Source organism: Myxocyprinus asiaticus, chromosome 29, assembly GCF_019703515.2.
Source record: "Myxocyprinus asiaticus isolate MX2 ecotype Aquarium Trade chromosome 29, UBuf_Myxa_2, whole genome shotgun sequence".
Classification (NCBI taxonomy): Eukaryota; Metazoa; Chordata; class Actinopteri; order Cypriniformes; family Catostomidae; genus Myxocyprinus; species Myxocyprinus asiaticus.
In genome coordinates, this window is record NC_059372.1 from 668,793 (window position 1) to 686,748 (window position 17,956).

The 17,956-nt window shown below is 39.7% G+C and overlaps 2 protein-coding genes across 5 annotated transcripts in view; one reads left to right on the forward strand and one right to left on the reverse strand.

Annotated features, from left to right (window-relative positions):
* Window positions 1–710: 710 nt before the first annotated feature.
* Window positions 711–9,975, forward strand: LOC127419825 (platelet glycoprotein Ib alpha chain). Of its 3 annotated transcripts, XM_051661590.1 has the most exons (3): window positions 714–912; window positions 2,029–2,374; window positions 3,558–9,975. In XM_051661590.1, the coding sequence occupies exons 2-3, from the start codon at window positions 2,092–2,094 to the stop codon at window positions 5,408–5,410; spliced, it is 2,136 nt and encodes a 711-aa protein (XP_051517550.1). In that variant the 5' UTR covers window positions 714–912; window positions 2,029–2,091; the 3' UTR covers window positions 5,411–9,975. The 3 variants fall into 3 exon arrangements, with proteins under 3 accessions (XP_051517551.1, XP_051517550.1, XP_051517552.1); XM_051661591.1 differs by having other exon boundaries at window positions 711–2,374; XM_051661592.1 differs by having other exon boundaries at window positions 724–2,196.
* A 408-nt stretch (window positions 9,976–10,383) lies between these two features.
* Window positions 10,384–17,956, reverse strand: part of LOC127419841 (proteasome subunit beta type-6-like) — a 51,391-nt gene continuing 43,818 nt past the window's right edge. For both annotated transcript variants that reach the window (XM_051661613.1, XM_051661612.1), the window contains exons 2-6: window positions 16,106–16,173; window positions 15,863–15,994; window positions 15,653–15,782; window positions 10,678–10,822; window positions 10,384–10,582 (exon numbers count right to left, since the gene is read on the reverse strand). In XM_051661613.1, the coding sequence (XP_051517573.1) occupies window positions 10,455–10,582; window positions 10,678–10,822; window positions 15,653–15,782; window positions 15,863–15,994; window positions 16,106–16,173 (603 nt within the window). In that variant the 3' untranslated portion in view covers window positions 10,384–10,454. The remainder of the gene's footprint in view (window positions 10,583–10,677; window positions 10,823–15,652; window positions 15,783–15,862; window positions 15,995–16,105; window positions 16,174–17,956) is intronic.

Here is a 17,956-nt window from a genome sequence, read left to right on the forward strand (position 1 = left end):
TCCAAACTGGGGGGAAAAAGGGGATTAAAAAAAAAAAGTGTTTCGGTCAAAAATGACCGAAAACCATAGGAGGGTTAAATTACAGCTTTATGGAGATTAATAATCACACTGGGCCATGTAGTGAAATTCTTATCTGTAGGTAATAAACTACCAAAAACAAAAAGAAATGCCAAAATAAAAGCTACATTTAAATGGACATATGCATTTTTGCTTAAATATTATACTTGTTGGGCACATAAAATGTCCTGGAAAATTGTGCCTTGAAAAGAGTGGGAAGTCCCTCCAATAATTTTCACCTGAATAAATCCCATAGACTTACACTGAAGGGGAATATCACCCAGACTTGATATTGGAAACTTTTGTTTTGTCTTGGACCAGTAATAAACACATCTATCAGTGACCCACAACATTATAACATTGTGGCGGTACTTCACAAAAAAAAATGCTGCTCTTATTTTCTTCAGAAAATGTAAAAATACTGTTATTTTCAGTAAACCATTGCTTCATTATTGCTCATTATTTCCACAGCTCAAATTCTTCCAGGAAAGTTTATAACAATAGTACATGGAATTCAAAACTGATGTGTTTTCTGCATAGTGTGATGTGCAGCAGTGCATCCTGTGAAATGGAAAGAAGTTTGTGGTTTGTGTTTTACACTGAGGAAGAGAGATAGAGCTCTGGATTCAGCAGAACACACAACGTCTCCATCTCCATGTAGGGCTTTATATTGAGTCCATCTCTACAGCTGAAGACACATTCAGCTCTGATGACACCAGCTACAGCAGCACTGACATGAAACTGAACGTTAGACTCACACCTGCCTAGAAAACTACAGACATCATTCAACTCTCTCTCTGTGTGTGTGTGTGTGTGTGTTTCACTCAGGTCCAGTGTTGGAGAACTGCTTGTCAGGTAACAGGTTTCATTTTTATGACAATTAAGCTAATTTTCCCCCAACATTTTCATTACTGTAATGCAAAAAAACATGTAAATACATTAAAGAAGTAATTAAAATCATCCTGTATAAAAATAATTTAAATATATGAGTGTTTCTTCAGCTATGGGAACTTTAAACGTCCCAGGGTTTGAGTTTTATAAACAATTTGTTCTTTTGTTATATCAACATTAAAACTGAATTGGAAACGTTATTTATTTTTGGTACTTTTCAGTCCTTTTGATTTGACTGTTTTAGTCTTCAGACCCTAATTTTAATATTAATCTATGATAATCCATGATAAGAATACTAATTATTACATGTTTAAAACTATAATCATCTACACAAAGAGTGAAATAAACAATATTTATTGTGGGAAAAAGATTTCTATCAATTATTCAAACATTTCCAGCACACTAAATAATTTTATACCCCTAATAAAATAAAGTGTGTTCAAAAGTTAGTGTACTTGTTAATCAAGTGGAGTGAAGAGCATGAAATATGAGACAATGAAAAATCAAGGGAAATATCACTTGTGAGCTGTAAAAAGTGTGAAAATATGATTGAATTGTGTGTATTTCAGACACATCAAATGTTATCTAGGAAATTAATCTTCGCAACACAAATGAGTCGAAAAGCGTTAAAAATGTCATTTCCAGCACAGAATTCTATTCAACACAATCCAGAATTTGAGATATGCTGGAAATGACACAAAAATGACATAAATGTCCTGTGATACATGTACATACAGTGTTGCACATTGTTAGTAGACAAATTAAATCAACTAGTGAGAATGTGAACAATTGTTTTAACAAGACTTTACTTTCTAGAAGTGATAAAGTGCTTGAGGTTTCAGAAACGCACGTAAATTAAATTCATTACGACAGATATTACCACGATGTACACATGCAATTATTCTATGTACATTTTAAATATATTTTAACTGTTTTTCACAGTAGTAAATGGAAATTGGGGTACAATGTGTTTGTCATTAAAATGTCACAATGACGTCTTCATTTATTATTTATGCATAATATAATTTCTTATTTCTTTTGATTTTGGTGTAAAATATGACCCGGACATGTTCTTGACAGGTTTAGTGGGATTGTTTTGAACTGTTCAAACCTGAGTCGTCTTCATTTTCTCCAACCTTCATCATGGGATCCATCATCATTATCACCCTCCTCTTCTTCATGATGCAGTTCTGTGTCGTCATGAGCAATATCTGTCAGAGCGACAGGAATCCAGACCATAAGCTGCATGTGAGTTGTGTTAGTCAGGGTCTAACAGCCGTTCCTGAAGGGATCGATCCACTCACACAGGTTCTAGTTCTCTCAAAAAATCAGTTTAGTTCTCTGTCCTGGTCTGCTTATTCTGGATTCACACACCTGCATGAGCTGGATTTGAGCTACAATCAAATCTCTGTGATAGAACCACCAGGTAAACGCATAAACATATGTTCAAAGCCTGAAATTTGACATCTGTGAACTCTAACTTTAGAAGAGTATATTTATCAAAACACACAACGCATCTTTCACATGTTGCCACAGAACAGCACTATGAATCCTGGATTAACGTGAGGTAAAGTGTCTTGCTCAAGGGCACTATAGATTTCACTTCATGACTAACCCCGAACCCTAACCTCAAGGTTGCAATCTTTGAACATCACCATTACATTACTGTCCCATTGGAAAGAAATACATAATATATCCCCCATGTTTGAGCAATGAGATTAGAGGAGACACATGAGATTACTGGCCTCTGGTCTCAGGAGAAAAAACCTAAGCAAAAATGTGCTCTCTGTTTAGAGTTTTAAAAGAGATCTTAACTACATTTCAGACTTTGCATACTTTGGTATCTTAGCAAATCACACAGCAATAGACAGAAAAGAGACGTCAATATGAACTCAAATTATTTCTGCCAAGACAAAATGATGTGAGCTAAATGATCCGTATTCGCTTTTTCGTAATATTCTCTTACAGTACAGTATGCCAACAATTAAGTTTTTGTGTCTAGAGAGACAATTTAAAAATCATTTGTCTCAAGAATCACAATTTGTGGGGGCCTGGGTATCTCAGCGAGTATTGACGCTGATTATCACACCTGGAGTCACGAGTTCGAATCCAGGATGTGCTGAGTGACTCCAGCCAGGTCTCCTAAGCGACCAAATTGGCCCGGTTGCTAGGGAGGGTAGAGTCACATGGGGTAACCTCCTCGTGGTCGTGATTAGTGGTTCTCGCTCTCAATGGGGCGTGGAGAGTAGCATGAGCCTCCACATGCTGTGAGTCTCCGCGGTGTCATGCACAATGAGTCGCATGATAAGATGCACGGATTGACGGTCTCAGAAGCGGAGGCAACTGAGACTTGTCCTCTGCCACCCGGATTGAGGTGAGTAACCGTTAAACCAACTAAAGTAGTGGGAATTGGGCATTCCAAAACTGGGAGAAAAGGGATAAAAAGAAAAAAGAATCACAATTTGTAACAGAATCTATTTTTTTTCCACCCCTGTTCAATCCCAAACAGAATTGCAAAAATTGACACTTTTCACCATTAAATCAAGAGTCATTGTTTCTGTAGTTTCTGTTTCCAGATTTACTGAACCCTCTCTCTGTGTTTCTCTCAGGTCCAGTGCTAAAGAAATTGAGTGTGTTGAATCTGTCTGGTAACAGGTTGGCTGGTTTGGGTGGCAGGGTGTTCAGTTGTGCTCCAAGCCTGATGGAGATTTACTTGAATGAAAATGAGCTTCGTTCTCTTCATGACGCCACCTTCAGCGAATTGCCTTATCTGGAGGTTATTGAACTTTCTCAGAATAAGCTTACAGCCCTCCCTTCTCACCTTCTGGAGAAGATGTCTTCCATTAGCCTGAAGACATTTGATTTGGAGAACAACAGTTTGTCGCTCATGCCTGACGATTTCTTCTCCTCCAAACCTGATATAGCTTACGTTTACCTGTCCCACAACCCCTGGCTCTGCAGCTGTGCAATTGGATACCTCCACAGCTACCTGAATGATCAGGATTATAACATTTACATACATGAAGGTCCAAAAAGCATCACTCAAGGTCCTGAAACTGTAGTGTGTGCCAAACCGCCACACCTGACCGGACGGAGCATAATTGAACTGGAGAAAGATGTCTTCTGCCCACCAGAACCTACAAATCCTCCAGCCCTCTACCACAGAGGAGACATAGGTTTTGACATGGCTCTTGATATTTCAGGTGATTTGGACACTATCTCAATCACACACCTCCCACCTCCAAGAACCTGGCCGACCACCACACTGCACACAGTTGAGTCCTGGACCGACATTTGGTCCGAATTCTGGACAGACATTTGGACAGAGTCCTCATATTTTTCCTTAACAAAAATTCTCCCAGTAGTCACTTCAACAGAACCTTCAATAGATGTTCCCACTGAAGTTACCACCGAATCAGCACGATCAGACATCTCAAAAACAATCAGATATACCATCCGACCCGAACTACAAACAACTATTGCATCAGTTACAGCCCTACCTGAACATCCACCCACTGGACCAATTACATACAATTACAATCTGGATCGACCCAAACTACAAACCACTGAACCAATTACTGCCCAACCCCATACCACAACTGGATCACAATCTGACCAAACAAAACTACCAACCATTGGACCAATTACTGCCCAGCTGCAAACCACAACTGGACCAATAACAGCCCCACTCAAACTGCCAACCAACACCCAAACAAGCAGCTTGCCGAATTGGACTGAGGGCACAGATGCTTGGGTGGTGAATGAAAGGATGTTGCCATGGTGCTGGTGGTTATTTGCTGGGTTTGTGGTGTTGTGTGTGCTGTCCGCACTCACTTCCTGTTTCCTGTTCCTTTGGCTCCTAAAAAATTACCTTGGAGTTTACTGCCGACTCAAGCGGCATACCTCAACCTGCTCGGACTGCAAGGGGGTCACCTTACAGGCATACAGGCGCTCTGAAAACACGTCAGCACAAGGAGAGGACAACAAGGGCGAAAGAGTGACGTTTCTACCCCTAATACAGCTAAAAGACGTGCAAGCTGTATTCCGGAGCGTCCTCTACATCTCCAAAGAAGATGAGCGGGATGATGGACACGGAATGAGGGATCTACATGGAGGAGGAACTAAAGGAAGAGATGTTTCTACCAAAATAGAACTGGTGTCCATCACAGAGGAAGAGAGAGATAAACGGAGAGAGGATGCAGCACAGATGATGCACGGGGACGTTTTCAGGAAGACGCTGTACAGAGTGATTAGCCGAGAGGAGGAAACCGATGGATGGGTAGAAGAAGAGGAAAGCTGGAGGACTACTCGAGACCAAAGAACAGCTCGCTACAGTCTGATTCTGAGGGAGGAGAGTGAGGAGAGGACAGGCAATGAGTGGGTGGTTGGCGAGTGGCAGATGGGAGAGAGGGGCGCAGCCTATGAGAGGGCCTGCTCCCTAACTGGCCAAGTGGAGAGCTGACTGCCCTCCTCAGCTACTATGGAGTGAACCGCTTTTTATCCGATAACGATGGACATACAGGCATCTGTAAACTCTTCAATATTGATCATTGGTTCAAATCCAATAAATTATCCCTTAACAATATAAAATATCTTACATGCTCAATAGAACTGTTCAGCTGTGACTTCAATTTGTAGGCAAACACGGAAGTCTAATTCGTCATTGGTTCCCTCAGGGTGTTTAGAATGTAGGGATTTTTGAATTACTAGTAAAATAAGATCTGTGGTTAAAATAACTTGGAGACTTTCACGTTTTGTTCTAGGACATAAGTTACACACAGTCATACCTCAGTCGTGTATTTTAAACCCATTGATTTTGCTAACCTGTAGCTAAAAAAGGACTACAACAGTCATCTTATTTCGCAAAGCACTGAGCTCACATGCTGATGGTAGTTGTAGTCCTACTTTAGAGCGCAACAGGGCCCGCCCAATTTTTCAGCCGCCTGGGTTCCGGAAGTATTTTCCCCATTAATTTCTTACATAGACTTTTAATAAAACCCTTCATAAAATAGTTGTGAGTCATGAATCAAACCAACCAGCTCCGAGGTGAATCACAACATCACAAACTTTGTTTTGAGGCAAAAAGTATTTGAAATTTGGACATAAAGACAAAGATATGAGGGTACAAACTACAATCCCATGATGCACTGCGAATGATGTCATTGACTAAAAATGATGGGAATTTTATAAAACTATCTAAACGATTTTAGGTTGTTGATTATAAGTATAGAAACAGTATATTTTAAGTTTATTGCTAAATATTCTAAGTAGTTTAAGGGTGAGGTGAGACCGACTCGATTACGTCATTCACAGTGCATTATGGGAGCGTGCAGTCGCTCCGAGACACGTTTCATGGGTTTTGTTGGCCATGGTTCTCTGATTGGCGGATCTTATTCTGCTGTACCATGGGTAATGTAGTTGTTTACCATGAATTCTGCTATCAGACATGATTTTTAAATGATAACACAGACAGATGGCTTCAACAGAAGTATATACCATAGATGAACATCCTCGGAGCTCACGGTCTGTCTTTAAAGGTTTATAAGTTATCGTTGAATATCTATTAGTCTATGGGATAAAAGAATGGGATTTTTACTTCCGGAACCAGACTGTTGCACTCTATTGATGAAGCTAACTGTTGTTCTACAAACTTTTTTTATTTTTTTCAAAATACCTTTACTGCGAGAAAATTTCTAACTTCCTATTAAAGCTTTCAGTCTACATCCACCAAACTTGGTACAGACCTTCAGACTGTTCTGGAATAGTGTGCTATTCCTTTTCTAACTGATCGGACTCACGGTACAATCCGTACAATGCACAGCGGACAATCAAATATTGGGGAAAATCCCAGAGGCTTACATTGATGGAATGTTCAAACAGGTCAGTGGAATGCTCATTAATTCAAACTCCATCTGTCAAAAATTCAAATGTAAACAAACCCACAAAAGGCCTTTAATCTGCTTAAACTTGCTCTCTTTATCGATCTGTCTCAGACTTTTAAAACTAGTTCAAACTTTCAGTCAAGACTTTGCCAATCAAACATCAAAGTTTTTGTCTTGGGAAACGTTGCATATCTTGTTAGCACTGTGATGGCAACATGCATTTAAAAAAAACAATTATAGCTTCAAAATTAATCTGTAATGTATGACTGTTATTTATGTTCTAGAACAAAACGTAAAAGTCTATTCAAGTAATTTTAACCACAGACCTTATTTTGCTCATAAAAAAATAAAAATAAAAAGTGATAACTGCCATTACAAAACCCATGGCTTGAAAATGCAAATTGTCTTCTGGGTTTTGGACTACAACCTGCACAGCTCTGTAATCACGGAATTGATAACCCTTCTTCAGTTCTTATGTCCAATAGCTTCATATCCCGGTGCCATTACACAAAACTTCTTGTTATACAGTACTAATTGATGGTAAACTGTGGTAATCAGAGCAATATTATTTTTTTCCAGCAAAGATAGCTAAGAACATTGATGTTAGAAGAATGAAACCCCTTGGGTCGTATTACAGAAACATCCCAAATCTAGATACCTGTCTTATCTGTTTATTTCCCATGCTGATTTCAGTTAAGATCTCATTTAGGACAATACCTATTACAGAATAACATTTCCTAAGTGAACTACCCCACAGGGAACAGGTGTCACAAAAGCATCCTAACTTACCAGAAAATCCAAAAAATTGTCCTAAATTTAGTATAACTGCAGACAGTCATAGCAGATAAGATTTCTAATTTAAGGATTTGCTTCTGTAATACAAATTTGTGAAAAATACTAACTTGAACTTGTCAGATATTTAGACTCTAAAACACAATAATTCACACATGATATACCCGTACCTGTCATACTGCACCAACTGGAATAGTGTTTATTGAACCCTCCTATGGTATTCGGTAATTTTTGACCTAAATACATTTATCTGAGCAGTGCAAAACTTGGTGACTTTTCCTCCATTTGCCATCTGAACATAAAAAAAAAAAAAAAAAAAAAAAGCAACACCTTTGGTGTTCACGGTCAAAACTCACCGACCGTTAATAATGAATAGGAAAGAACAAAAAACAGCATTTTTTTAATTTGTCAAATACAATCAATAAATCAACCATAATGCAGAGAAAAACAGACAGGAATTACAGGTTGAGACTCTAAAACATCCTCAGAGCAAAACACACACACACACACACACACACACACACACACACACACATACACAGACACACATACATACACTTACACAGATACACACACACACACACACACATACATACACATACACACACACACACACACACATACATACACTTACACAGACACACACACACACACATACATACACACACACTTACACTCACACAAAAATGAACTGGTGAGACTATAACACAGAGCTTTTTTTTTTTTTTTAACATTTGTCAAACACACACACACACACACACACACACAAAATAAGTGGAGCTCTACAACCATCTTTTGATCATTGTTGACATTACTAGTCAACTGTTTTCCAGCTGATGACAGCAATCTGACACGCACACGCATGCACTCACACGCACACGTTTGCAAAATACATTTTTACTATAGCGAGTTTGAAATTGCAAAATGTTTACTCTGATTCCTCTGTTTGAAGGCGCAGTCACATACATTTGCACTGCAAAATTCCACGGGCAAAACACAGTCATCTTAATGGGAATCTGCGTAGTGAACTTTCCCCTTGTGGATTTCAAGTTTGGTGAACTTTGCGGTGAACTCGCCATGTTGACCTATAGGAAGTTGCTTGGTTTGGCAGTGACCGAATGGGCGGTGCTTCGTACACAGCTACACTGAATATACACAATGGATAAGGATATAATTTCATTGGCAGAGTTTTTTTTTTAACAAATCTGCCAGAGTATGAAGTGCAGCATTAAAAATTGACTGCTTGGCTGTAATATTTTTGCTGATTTCACAGGCGCTCAGCATCCGCCCACGTCATCTTCGCCTGCAGAATTTCGCCATGCAACGATATCTGCGCCTTTACGCTCTAATTTAATTTTCAGAAATTTGCAGTTCATTTCTGTTTCTTGATGTTTATTTTTTTGACATTATTGTGCATTTATATTTTTATGTTTAAAATAACTTATTGGTATAAAAATGCTTATTCTGTGTCTTTTTGTAACACCATGGTCAGGTTTGATTGCAAGCATAATGATATTAACTGCAAAGTTTGATAATGTTTAAATATATATCCAAATGCATATCTTGTAATAAAATATAAAATTAGGTTACAAGTCATCAGACTACACAGTATGTGTCTACAGTCATCTACTGGCTGTTACTGGATTTTACTGGTTTTCAAGTCATGTTATTTATATTTTGTTCACCAGAGAGCATCAGTCTGCCTCCAATTTATGTCACATTTATGTAGAAGAGTAGACTGTGATTTAAAAGAATAAAAATAAAATGTGCTTATTTGTATATGCAAATTAATAGTACAATTTAGAAATGTACATGTAAATAAGATCAAAATGGCATAAAATCCCAAAAGAAATGCATCATTTTATTGTTCTTGGGGGAAAAAAATGGTATCATTATCATAAAAAAGGATTACACATCTGACCCGTCCGGTCAAAAATGACCATAGGAGGAGTAAGTAAACTCTACAGTCTGCATCATCTCTAGAAACAATCATTTGAATCCTCTTCACACTATCTAGCAAGCTTCTGTCTGCTTTTTTCTCCAGAAAATATACATTCTCAATATAATGAACAAACTTCAAATGTCAATTAATTTTCAGTGTAACTTCCAGGTTCATCACCACGCTGCAAGATCTTCATATGTGTTAAATATTGTATTTCATGTTTTATTCTGTTTATTGTGAATTTTTATGGAGCAAACCACTGTCAAATTCTGTGCAAGTGCAAATTGGCCAATAAATGTGTATTCTCATTCTGATGATCTTTCCTGAGGACATTATTGCATCAATTTACACGTTCACACACAAAACATACAGCAAGTTAATGTCAGCTTAAGCTACAAATTCAATAAACATTGCATTGCCCCACGCACATTTAAGTATATCAAGTTAACTTAAAATCGGAACCTCAGTAATAAATATTTTATTGCTTCTGCAATTTAAGAAACATGACAGTGAAAAACAGACCCACATTATAGGCCAGACTTACAGTAAATGCAACACTTTATTTATGGTGTCTGGATCAATCTCGCTATCCACCAAAGGAACTGAAATTCAATCTGAAACTGTCTGCCACTTTGTTTGAAGAAATGTCTTAAATGTCTTTAACATTTGGTCATTCTCAGTATCTCATTCAACATTTTGTTTAGCCTGTAATTGTTTGCAATTTCTTTGCAAAGTTTCATTCCATTCCTCATGTATGGCACGAATAAACTTTATATGACTGTTAATCTTTAAGATTGAAATAAAAACAATTACAGCACACAGTTTTGAAGTCATGTTTATTTAAACATTGTATGACAAACATCTCCATAAACCACAGGTGAGTGTGAGATTCAGACGGTGGAGAACTGTGGTAACTGGTTCCCGAGGATGACCTGTCTCTCCACACCCTGTTCAGAGATGACAGCCAGTCTCACCACTCCTCCGCTGGAGCCGTCTCTCTCCATGGCCAGAGTCAACGCTACAGACAGACAGAACAAGGAGATAGACTCATTTATGTATATATATATATATATATATATATTGACAAGGATAAAGTAATATTTGTGGTGTCACCTCCAGCAGTGAACTTCAGACACTCTTCTTTGCTCATTCCAGCTTTATAGTTTGAATCCACATAGCCGTAGATGTAACTGCTGCCAGATCCACCGACAGACACCGGCTGCCTGGTCAACATCCCGCCAACGGGCACCGTGTACACCTGAACACACACACAGTGATATCTCACGTTTGTGATGCTCTGTTACGCAGCACTTTATTTGACAAAAATAACCGTTCAGAATACAAGCACATAATCTGATAGAAATTATACAATATTATGTTGAAAATTAATTGTTTCATGTTCATTTGATTAAAGAAAAAGCCTTCTGATGCTAAAATTGAATTAAACTGCTGAATATGGAATTCAGAAAAAAAAAAAAAAAATATATCAAACTGAAAACATGAAACTTCTAAATGGAATTTGGAATAAAACACAAATTAAATAAAAACATAAAAATACAATTAAAAATCAAATTTCATAGCCCTCCATGTCAAAATGTTAAGAAAATGTTTTCTTAAATCAGAAATAAAGAAAACAAAAATTAAGAAAGTTCTTGTTCTTAAAAAAAAAAGAAAAGAAAACAAGAATAAAATGTTTAAAAAAAACAATAACAAATAAATCAATATTTTCTTAAAAACCGTGGTAAATATCCAGTGTTGGGTAAGTTACTTAAAAATAGTCATCTGTATTTTTTTATACGTATAATACAGTATTTATTTATCATTGTTAATGTTCTTTAAAATAAAACATTTCACTGTTAATTTGTTAGTTCATAGTGCATTAATGTTAACATATAGAACTTTTGAAAAATGTGTTAGTATATGTTTGAATTAACATTAATCAAGATTGATAAATGTTGTAAAAGTATTGTTCATCATTAGTTCATGCTACCTAATGTTGTTAACTAATGTTACTATAGTAAAAACAATAGTTAAACAATGGTATTTGTATAGTAAAATCATGATACCCACAAAATTATGGACTCAAGATGGCGCCGAGTATGGCTGCTGCGTTGCGAGCTCCGACACAACTTAGTAATGTTTTGTTTGTTTTGTTCACAATTCTTATGTTTTTTGTCTTGGATGTTGTCTGCCTTATTGTCTACGACAGACAAACACTTTTGGACATTGGTTCAGCGATCTCACACCGTAAACCGGACTTCACATTCCTCAATGCCGACCCGCTGTTTACAAACACGCAAGCGGAGCCCTTTGTCTGGGCAGCACGGCCGCGGAAACGCAGGAGGAAAAGGGGAAACAGAGCCGGCGTTCTCATCAGAGTAAGACGCCGCGCAAATAGACCCCCGCTACCCACTATTCTACTGGCAAATGTTCAGTCTCTGGACAACAAGCTCTGCGAGCTGAAAGCGCGGATCTCTTTCCAACGAGAGACGAGGGACTGCTGCGTTATCTGCCTTACGGAAACTTGGATGTCTGCGGAGATTCCAGACTCAGCCATTGAACCCGCGGGGTTCTCCGTGCACCGAGCGGACAGAGCGAAAGACCTCTCAGGTAAAACTAGAGGAGGTGGTGTATGTTTTATGATCAACAAATCCTGGTGTGATCAGAGGAACATACATTCTATCAAGTCTTTCTGTTCTCCTGATCTGGAATTTCTTATGCTTCTGTGTCGACCATTCTGGCTACCGAGGGAATTCACAGCGGTCATTATCACTGCTGTGTACATTCCCCCACAAGCCGACACAGACCGGGCACTCAAGGAACTGTATGGGAGTATAAGTGAGCAAGAAACCGCGCACCCTGAGGCCGTGTTCATTGTGACCGGGGACTTTAATAAAGCCAGTTTAAAATCAGTCGCACCAAAATATCACCAGCACATTAGTTTCAACACACGAGGGGACCGGGTTTTGGACCATTGCTACTCTCCGTTCCGGGATGGCTACAAATCCCTCCCCCGCCCACCATTTGGAAAATCGGACCACTCTTCCATTCTGCTTCTGCCTGCTTACAGGCAGAAACTGAAACAGGAAGCACCCACCCTCAGAACGATCCAGTGCTGGTCGGACCAATCAGACTCTACGCTACAAGACTGTTTTGATCGCACGGACTGGGAGATGTTCCGGTCCGCCTCTGATGACGACATCGAGCTTTACGCTGATAGCGTAATGTGCTTCATCAGAACGTGTGTAGAGGAAGTGATTCCGACCAGAACTGTGCGAATCTATCCGAATCAGAAGCCGTGGATCAACAGCGATGTTCGCGCAGCACTTAATGTGCGGACCTCCGCTTTTAATTCCGGGAATGCGGAGGAGCATAAACAGACCAGTTATGCCCTCCGAAAAACTATCAAAACAGCAAAACGCCAGTACAGGAGTAAGATTGAAGGACAGTTTAACACCACCAACTCTAGAAGCATGTGGCAGGGAATTAACATCATCACGGACTTTAAAGGGAATAAAAACTCCGCCATGAACACCGCTGCCTCTCTACCGGATGAGCTAAATACTTTTTATGCTCGTTTCGAGGGAAATAACACCGCCCTCGCGGAGAGAGCTCTCACGGCCGAAGCTACAGAGGTTAGTTCACTCTCCGTCTCTGTAGCGGATGTAACCCGATCCTTCCGACAGGTGAATATCCGCAAAGCCGCGGGCCCAGACGGCATTCCGGGCCGCGTCATCAGAGCGTGCGCGAACCAGCTGGCTGGTGTTTTTACGGACATTTTCAACCTTTCCCTCTCTTTGTCTGTAGTCCCCACATGCTTTAAAACATCCACCATTGTGCCTGTTCCAAAACAATCGAAAATAACTTGTTTAAATGACTGGCGTCCTGTTGCTCTGACCCCCATCATCAGCAAATGTTTTGAGAGACTAATCAGAGATTACATCTGCTCTGTATTACCACTCAATCTTGACCCGCTGCAGTTTGCTTACCGTAACAACCGCTCCACTGATGATGCCATTGCATCTACAATACACACTGCTCTCTCCCACCTGGAAAAAAAGAACACTTATGTGAGAATGCTGTTTGTAGACTACAGCTCAGCATTCAACACCATAGTGCCCTCCAAGCTAGATGAGAAACTCCGGGCTCTGGGCTTAAACAGCTCGCTGTGCAGCTGGATCCTGGACTTCCTGTCAAGCAGAGGCCAGGTGGTTAGAATAGGCAGCAACATCTCCTCATCACTGACCCTCAACACTGGAGCCCCGCAGGGCTGTGTTCTCAGCCCACTACTGTATTCCCTGTACACACATGACTGTGTGGCAACACATAGCTCCAATGCCATCATTAAGTTTGCTGATGACACGACGGTGGTAGGTCTGATCACTGACAATGATGAAACAGCCTACAGAGAGGAGGTGCACACTCTGACACGCTGATGTCAGGAGCACAACCTCTCCCTCAACGTCAGTAAGACAAAGGAGCTTGTGGTGGACTTCAGGAGAAAAGACAGAGAACACAGTCCCATCACCATCAATGGAGCACCAGTGGAGAGAGTCAGCAGCTTCAAGTTCCTGGGTGTCCACATCACTGAGGAACTCACATGGTCCGTCCACACTGAAGTCGTTGTGAAGAAGGCTCATCAGCGCCTTTTCTTCCTGAGACGGCTGAGGAAGTTTGGAATGAACCGCCACATCCTCACACGGTTCTACACCTGCACTGTAGAGAGCATCCTGACTGGCTGTATCTCCGCCTGGTACGGCAATAGCACTGCCCACAACCGCAAAGCACTGCAAAGGGTGGTGCGAACTGCCAAACACATCATCGGAGGTGAGCTTCCCTCCCTCCAGGAAATATATACAAGGCGGTGTATGAAAAAAGTTCGGAGGATCATCAGAGACTCCAGCCACCCGAGCCATGGGCTGTTCTCACTGCTACCATCAGGTAGGCGGTATCGCAGCATCAGGACACGCACCAGCCGACTCCATGATAGCTTCTTCCCCCAAGCAATCAGACTTTTGAACTCTTGATCTCCCACGATCAAAATACATCATCCCTGCACTTTATTACTCTTTTATCTCACACCGGACTGTCATAAATTATATTACTGTCATTATATTATGTCTCTCTTAACAACTGACTATCAACCGACAGCCTGAATGTCAATACAGTACAATACTGTACATTCTATATATATACTTTTTTCATATATATTTTAATTTTTATTGAATAATGTGTATCTATATAGTATCTATATAGTAAAAAAAAAAAAAAAAACACAAAAAAACAAAAACAGCATATTGTATACTGTGCAATGTATGTTATTATTGTATATTGTTGAGTGTAATTGTGTATAACAGATGTTTAAATTGTGTTGTGTTAATTTGATGTTTTAAGTTGTGTAATTATGTATAACAGATGTTTAAATTGTGTTGTGTTAATTTGATGTTTATTGTATATTGGTACTGTCTCATCACTGTCACGACTGCTATGTTGATCGGAACTGCACCCAAGAATTTCACACACCATTGCACTTGTGTATATGGCTGTGTGACAATAAAGTGATTTGATTTGATTTGAAATTGAGGTTTTTATTACCATAGTTTTCGTTTTGCTGTATTATTACATGGTTTTACTCTGAATATCACGGTTAAAATAAGTTTACAGTAGTAAAACCATGGTTAATTTATTGCGAGGGAATGCAACACTCACAGCGAGGGAACGCAACACTCACTGCGAGGGAACGCAACACTCACTGCGAGGGAACGCAACACTCACTGCGAGGGAACGCAACACTCACTGCGAGGGAACGCAACACTCACTGCGAGGTATAAATAAAAATAGGTATAAAGGTAGTATACACTACATGGTAGTGGGGCACTAAATGTAACTTTTGTCTGAACAAAAATCATCATGATGATTTTCATACTGAGTGAGATTTTCTTTAGGGATAAATAACTGTCATGATGTCACAATGCAAAAAACCTTAATGGCCTCATTTTCTTGAAGACATTATAATTTTAATGCTACACAGTCGTATGTCTCAGATTTATTGAGAATCTCTTCAGAGACTACTGAAGTCATGTTGTACCTGTCCACCTCTGCGTCTGTCCCAACCCGCCACGATAATCCCGGCCATCAGCTCTTCTCTGTATCTGTAGCACATGTCTCGAAACAGACTGGCTGCCGTCTGGACCAGAGGAGCTTCATCCAGCTCGATACTGAATCATACACAACATGAGAGTTAACGCTCTGAAGCAGCCTGAAGATCCTGAACATTTACTAGCGGCTGCTGCAGTACCTGTGAAAGCCCAGCTGATAGGTGACAGCGTCTGCAATGGCCTGCGTGTCAGCTGCTGAACCGGAGCGGCAGCAGAAGATCCGGTCGTGGATGGGCGTGAGTTTATCCGTCACGCGGTTGGCAATGTAAGCGCTGCACAAAAGCACATGAAAACATCTGTTACAAGATCTTCTGTACGTATATATCTGACGCTGCTGGACTACATCATTTTACACACATAAATAATTAATCAGTGTGTCTCACCCAGTGGTTGTGCGCGAGTCAGCGCCCATCACAACTCCACCATCAAACTCCACTGCCATGATAGTGGTCTACACACACACACACACACGCGCACGCACACACCAGAATCACATTTATTTCTCATAATATTATTATAGGATTTATACAAAGATGTAGAACCTGAAGTACTGAACTGCCCCATCCAAAATCTGATTTGTGAACATAAAAACATATTCCTCATATATCTGAGCATATACCGTATATTTAAATTCTTCTTTTATTTAGGAAAATGTTACATATACACATAGCAACTTTTGTAGGATTTTGAAATATATGTATGTGTAATTTTGCCATATATTAAATTTCTGTACAAGGTTATTTTTACCCACCGGTGGGTCCAAAAGGAGTGCACTACGTTGCGAAAAATGTTTACGTTTTAAACATTAAAGTCTCCGTATAAATAATATGGCGCATATATATATATATATATATATATATAGCATATTGAGGTATCGTTTGAAAGCTTAGAATCTGAACTTTTTATTGATAACCATCACTTCTGCATTTATGTTTCTTAAAATAACAAAATAAGCCCTCAAAACATTCGCGTTGAAAATTAGTGCCCTCTAGAGGTAATGGGGTAGAAATATTATTATGAATATAAAAGTCCTTCATATAGCACCTAAATGGACAAGTCATATATCAAATGAAAGCTCTCATTCTCCGGAAGGTTTATTTTGTTGCCCTTATAGTACAATTCGAAAGATTTTCAAAAGAATTAATGTAAAATCTGATTTCTGTAAGTCATCAAATACAAATGTCTCATTTATGCTCCGATAACTGCTGCTGTAAAACCCATACACAGTTGTGCTCAAAAGTTTGCATACCCTTGGAGAATTGGTAATATATGCACCATTTTTAAAGAAAACATAAGTGAGCAGGCAAAACACATTTCTTTTATTTCTTATGGGATTCATATTCAACTGTAGGTTAGAACAGAATGGAACAATCATAAAACAAAACATGGCAACAAAGAAAAAAATGAAATGACCCCTGTTCAAAATTCTGCATACCCTTAGTTCTTAATACTGTGTATTGCCCCCTTTAGCATCAATGACAGCGTGCAGTCTTTTGTAATAGTTATCTATGAGGCCCCAAATTCTTGCAGGTGGTATAGCTGCCCATTCGTCTTGGCAAAATGCCTCCAGGTCATGCAAAGTCTTTGGTCATCTTGCATGAACCGCATGTTTGAGATCTCCCCAGAGTGGCTCGATGATATTAAGGTCAGGAGACTGTGATGGCCACTCCAGAACCTTCACCTTTTTCTGCTGTAACCACTGGAGGGTCAACTTGGCCTTGTGCTTAGGGTCATTGTCATGCTGGAAAGTCCAAGAGCGTCCCATGCGCAGCTTTCGTGCAGAAGAATGCAAATTGTCTGTCAGTATTTTCTGATAACATTCTGCATTCACCTTGCCATCAATATTCACAAGATTCCCCGTGCCTTTAGAGCTCACACACCCCCAAAACATCAGTGAGGCACCACCATGCTCCACGGTGGGGATGGTATTCTTTTCACTATAGGCCTTGTTGACCCCTCTCCAAACATAGCACTTATGGTTGTGACTATAAAGCTCTATTTTGGTCTTGTCACTCCAAATTACAGTGTGCCAGAAGCTGTGAGGCGTGTCAAGGTGTTGTCGCGCATATTGTAACCGGGCTTTTTTGTGGCATTGGCGCAGTAAAGGCAGCTCATTTTTGTTCAAGTATCGTCATATTGTGCTCCTTGCAACAACCACACCGTCTTTTTCCAGAGCAGCCTGTATTTCTCCTGAGGTTACCTGTGGGTTTTTCTTTGTATCCTGAACAATTCTT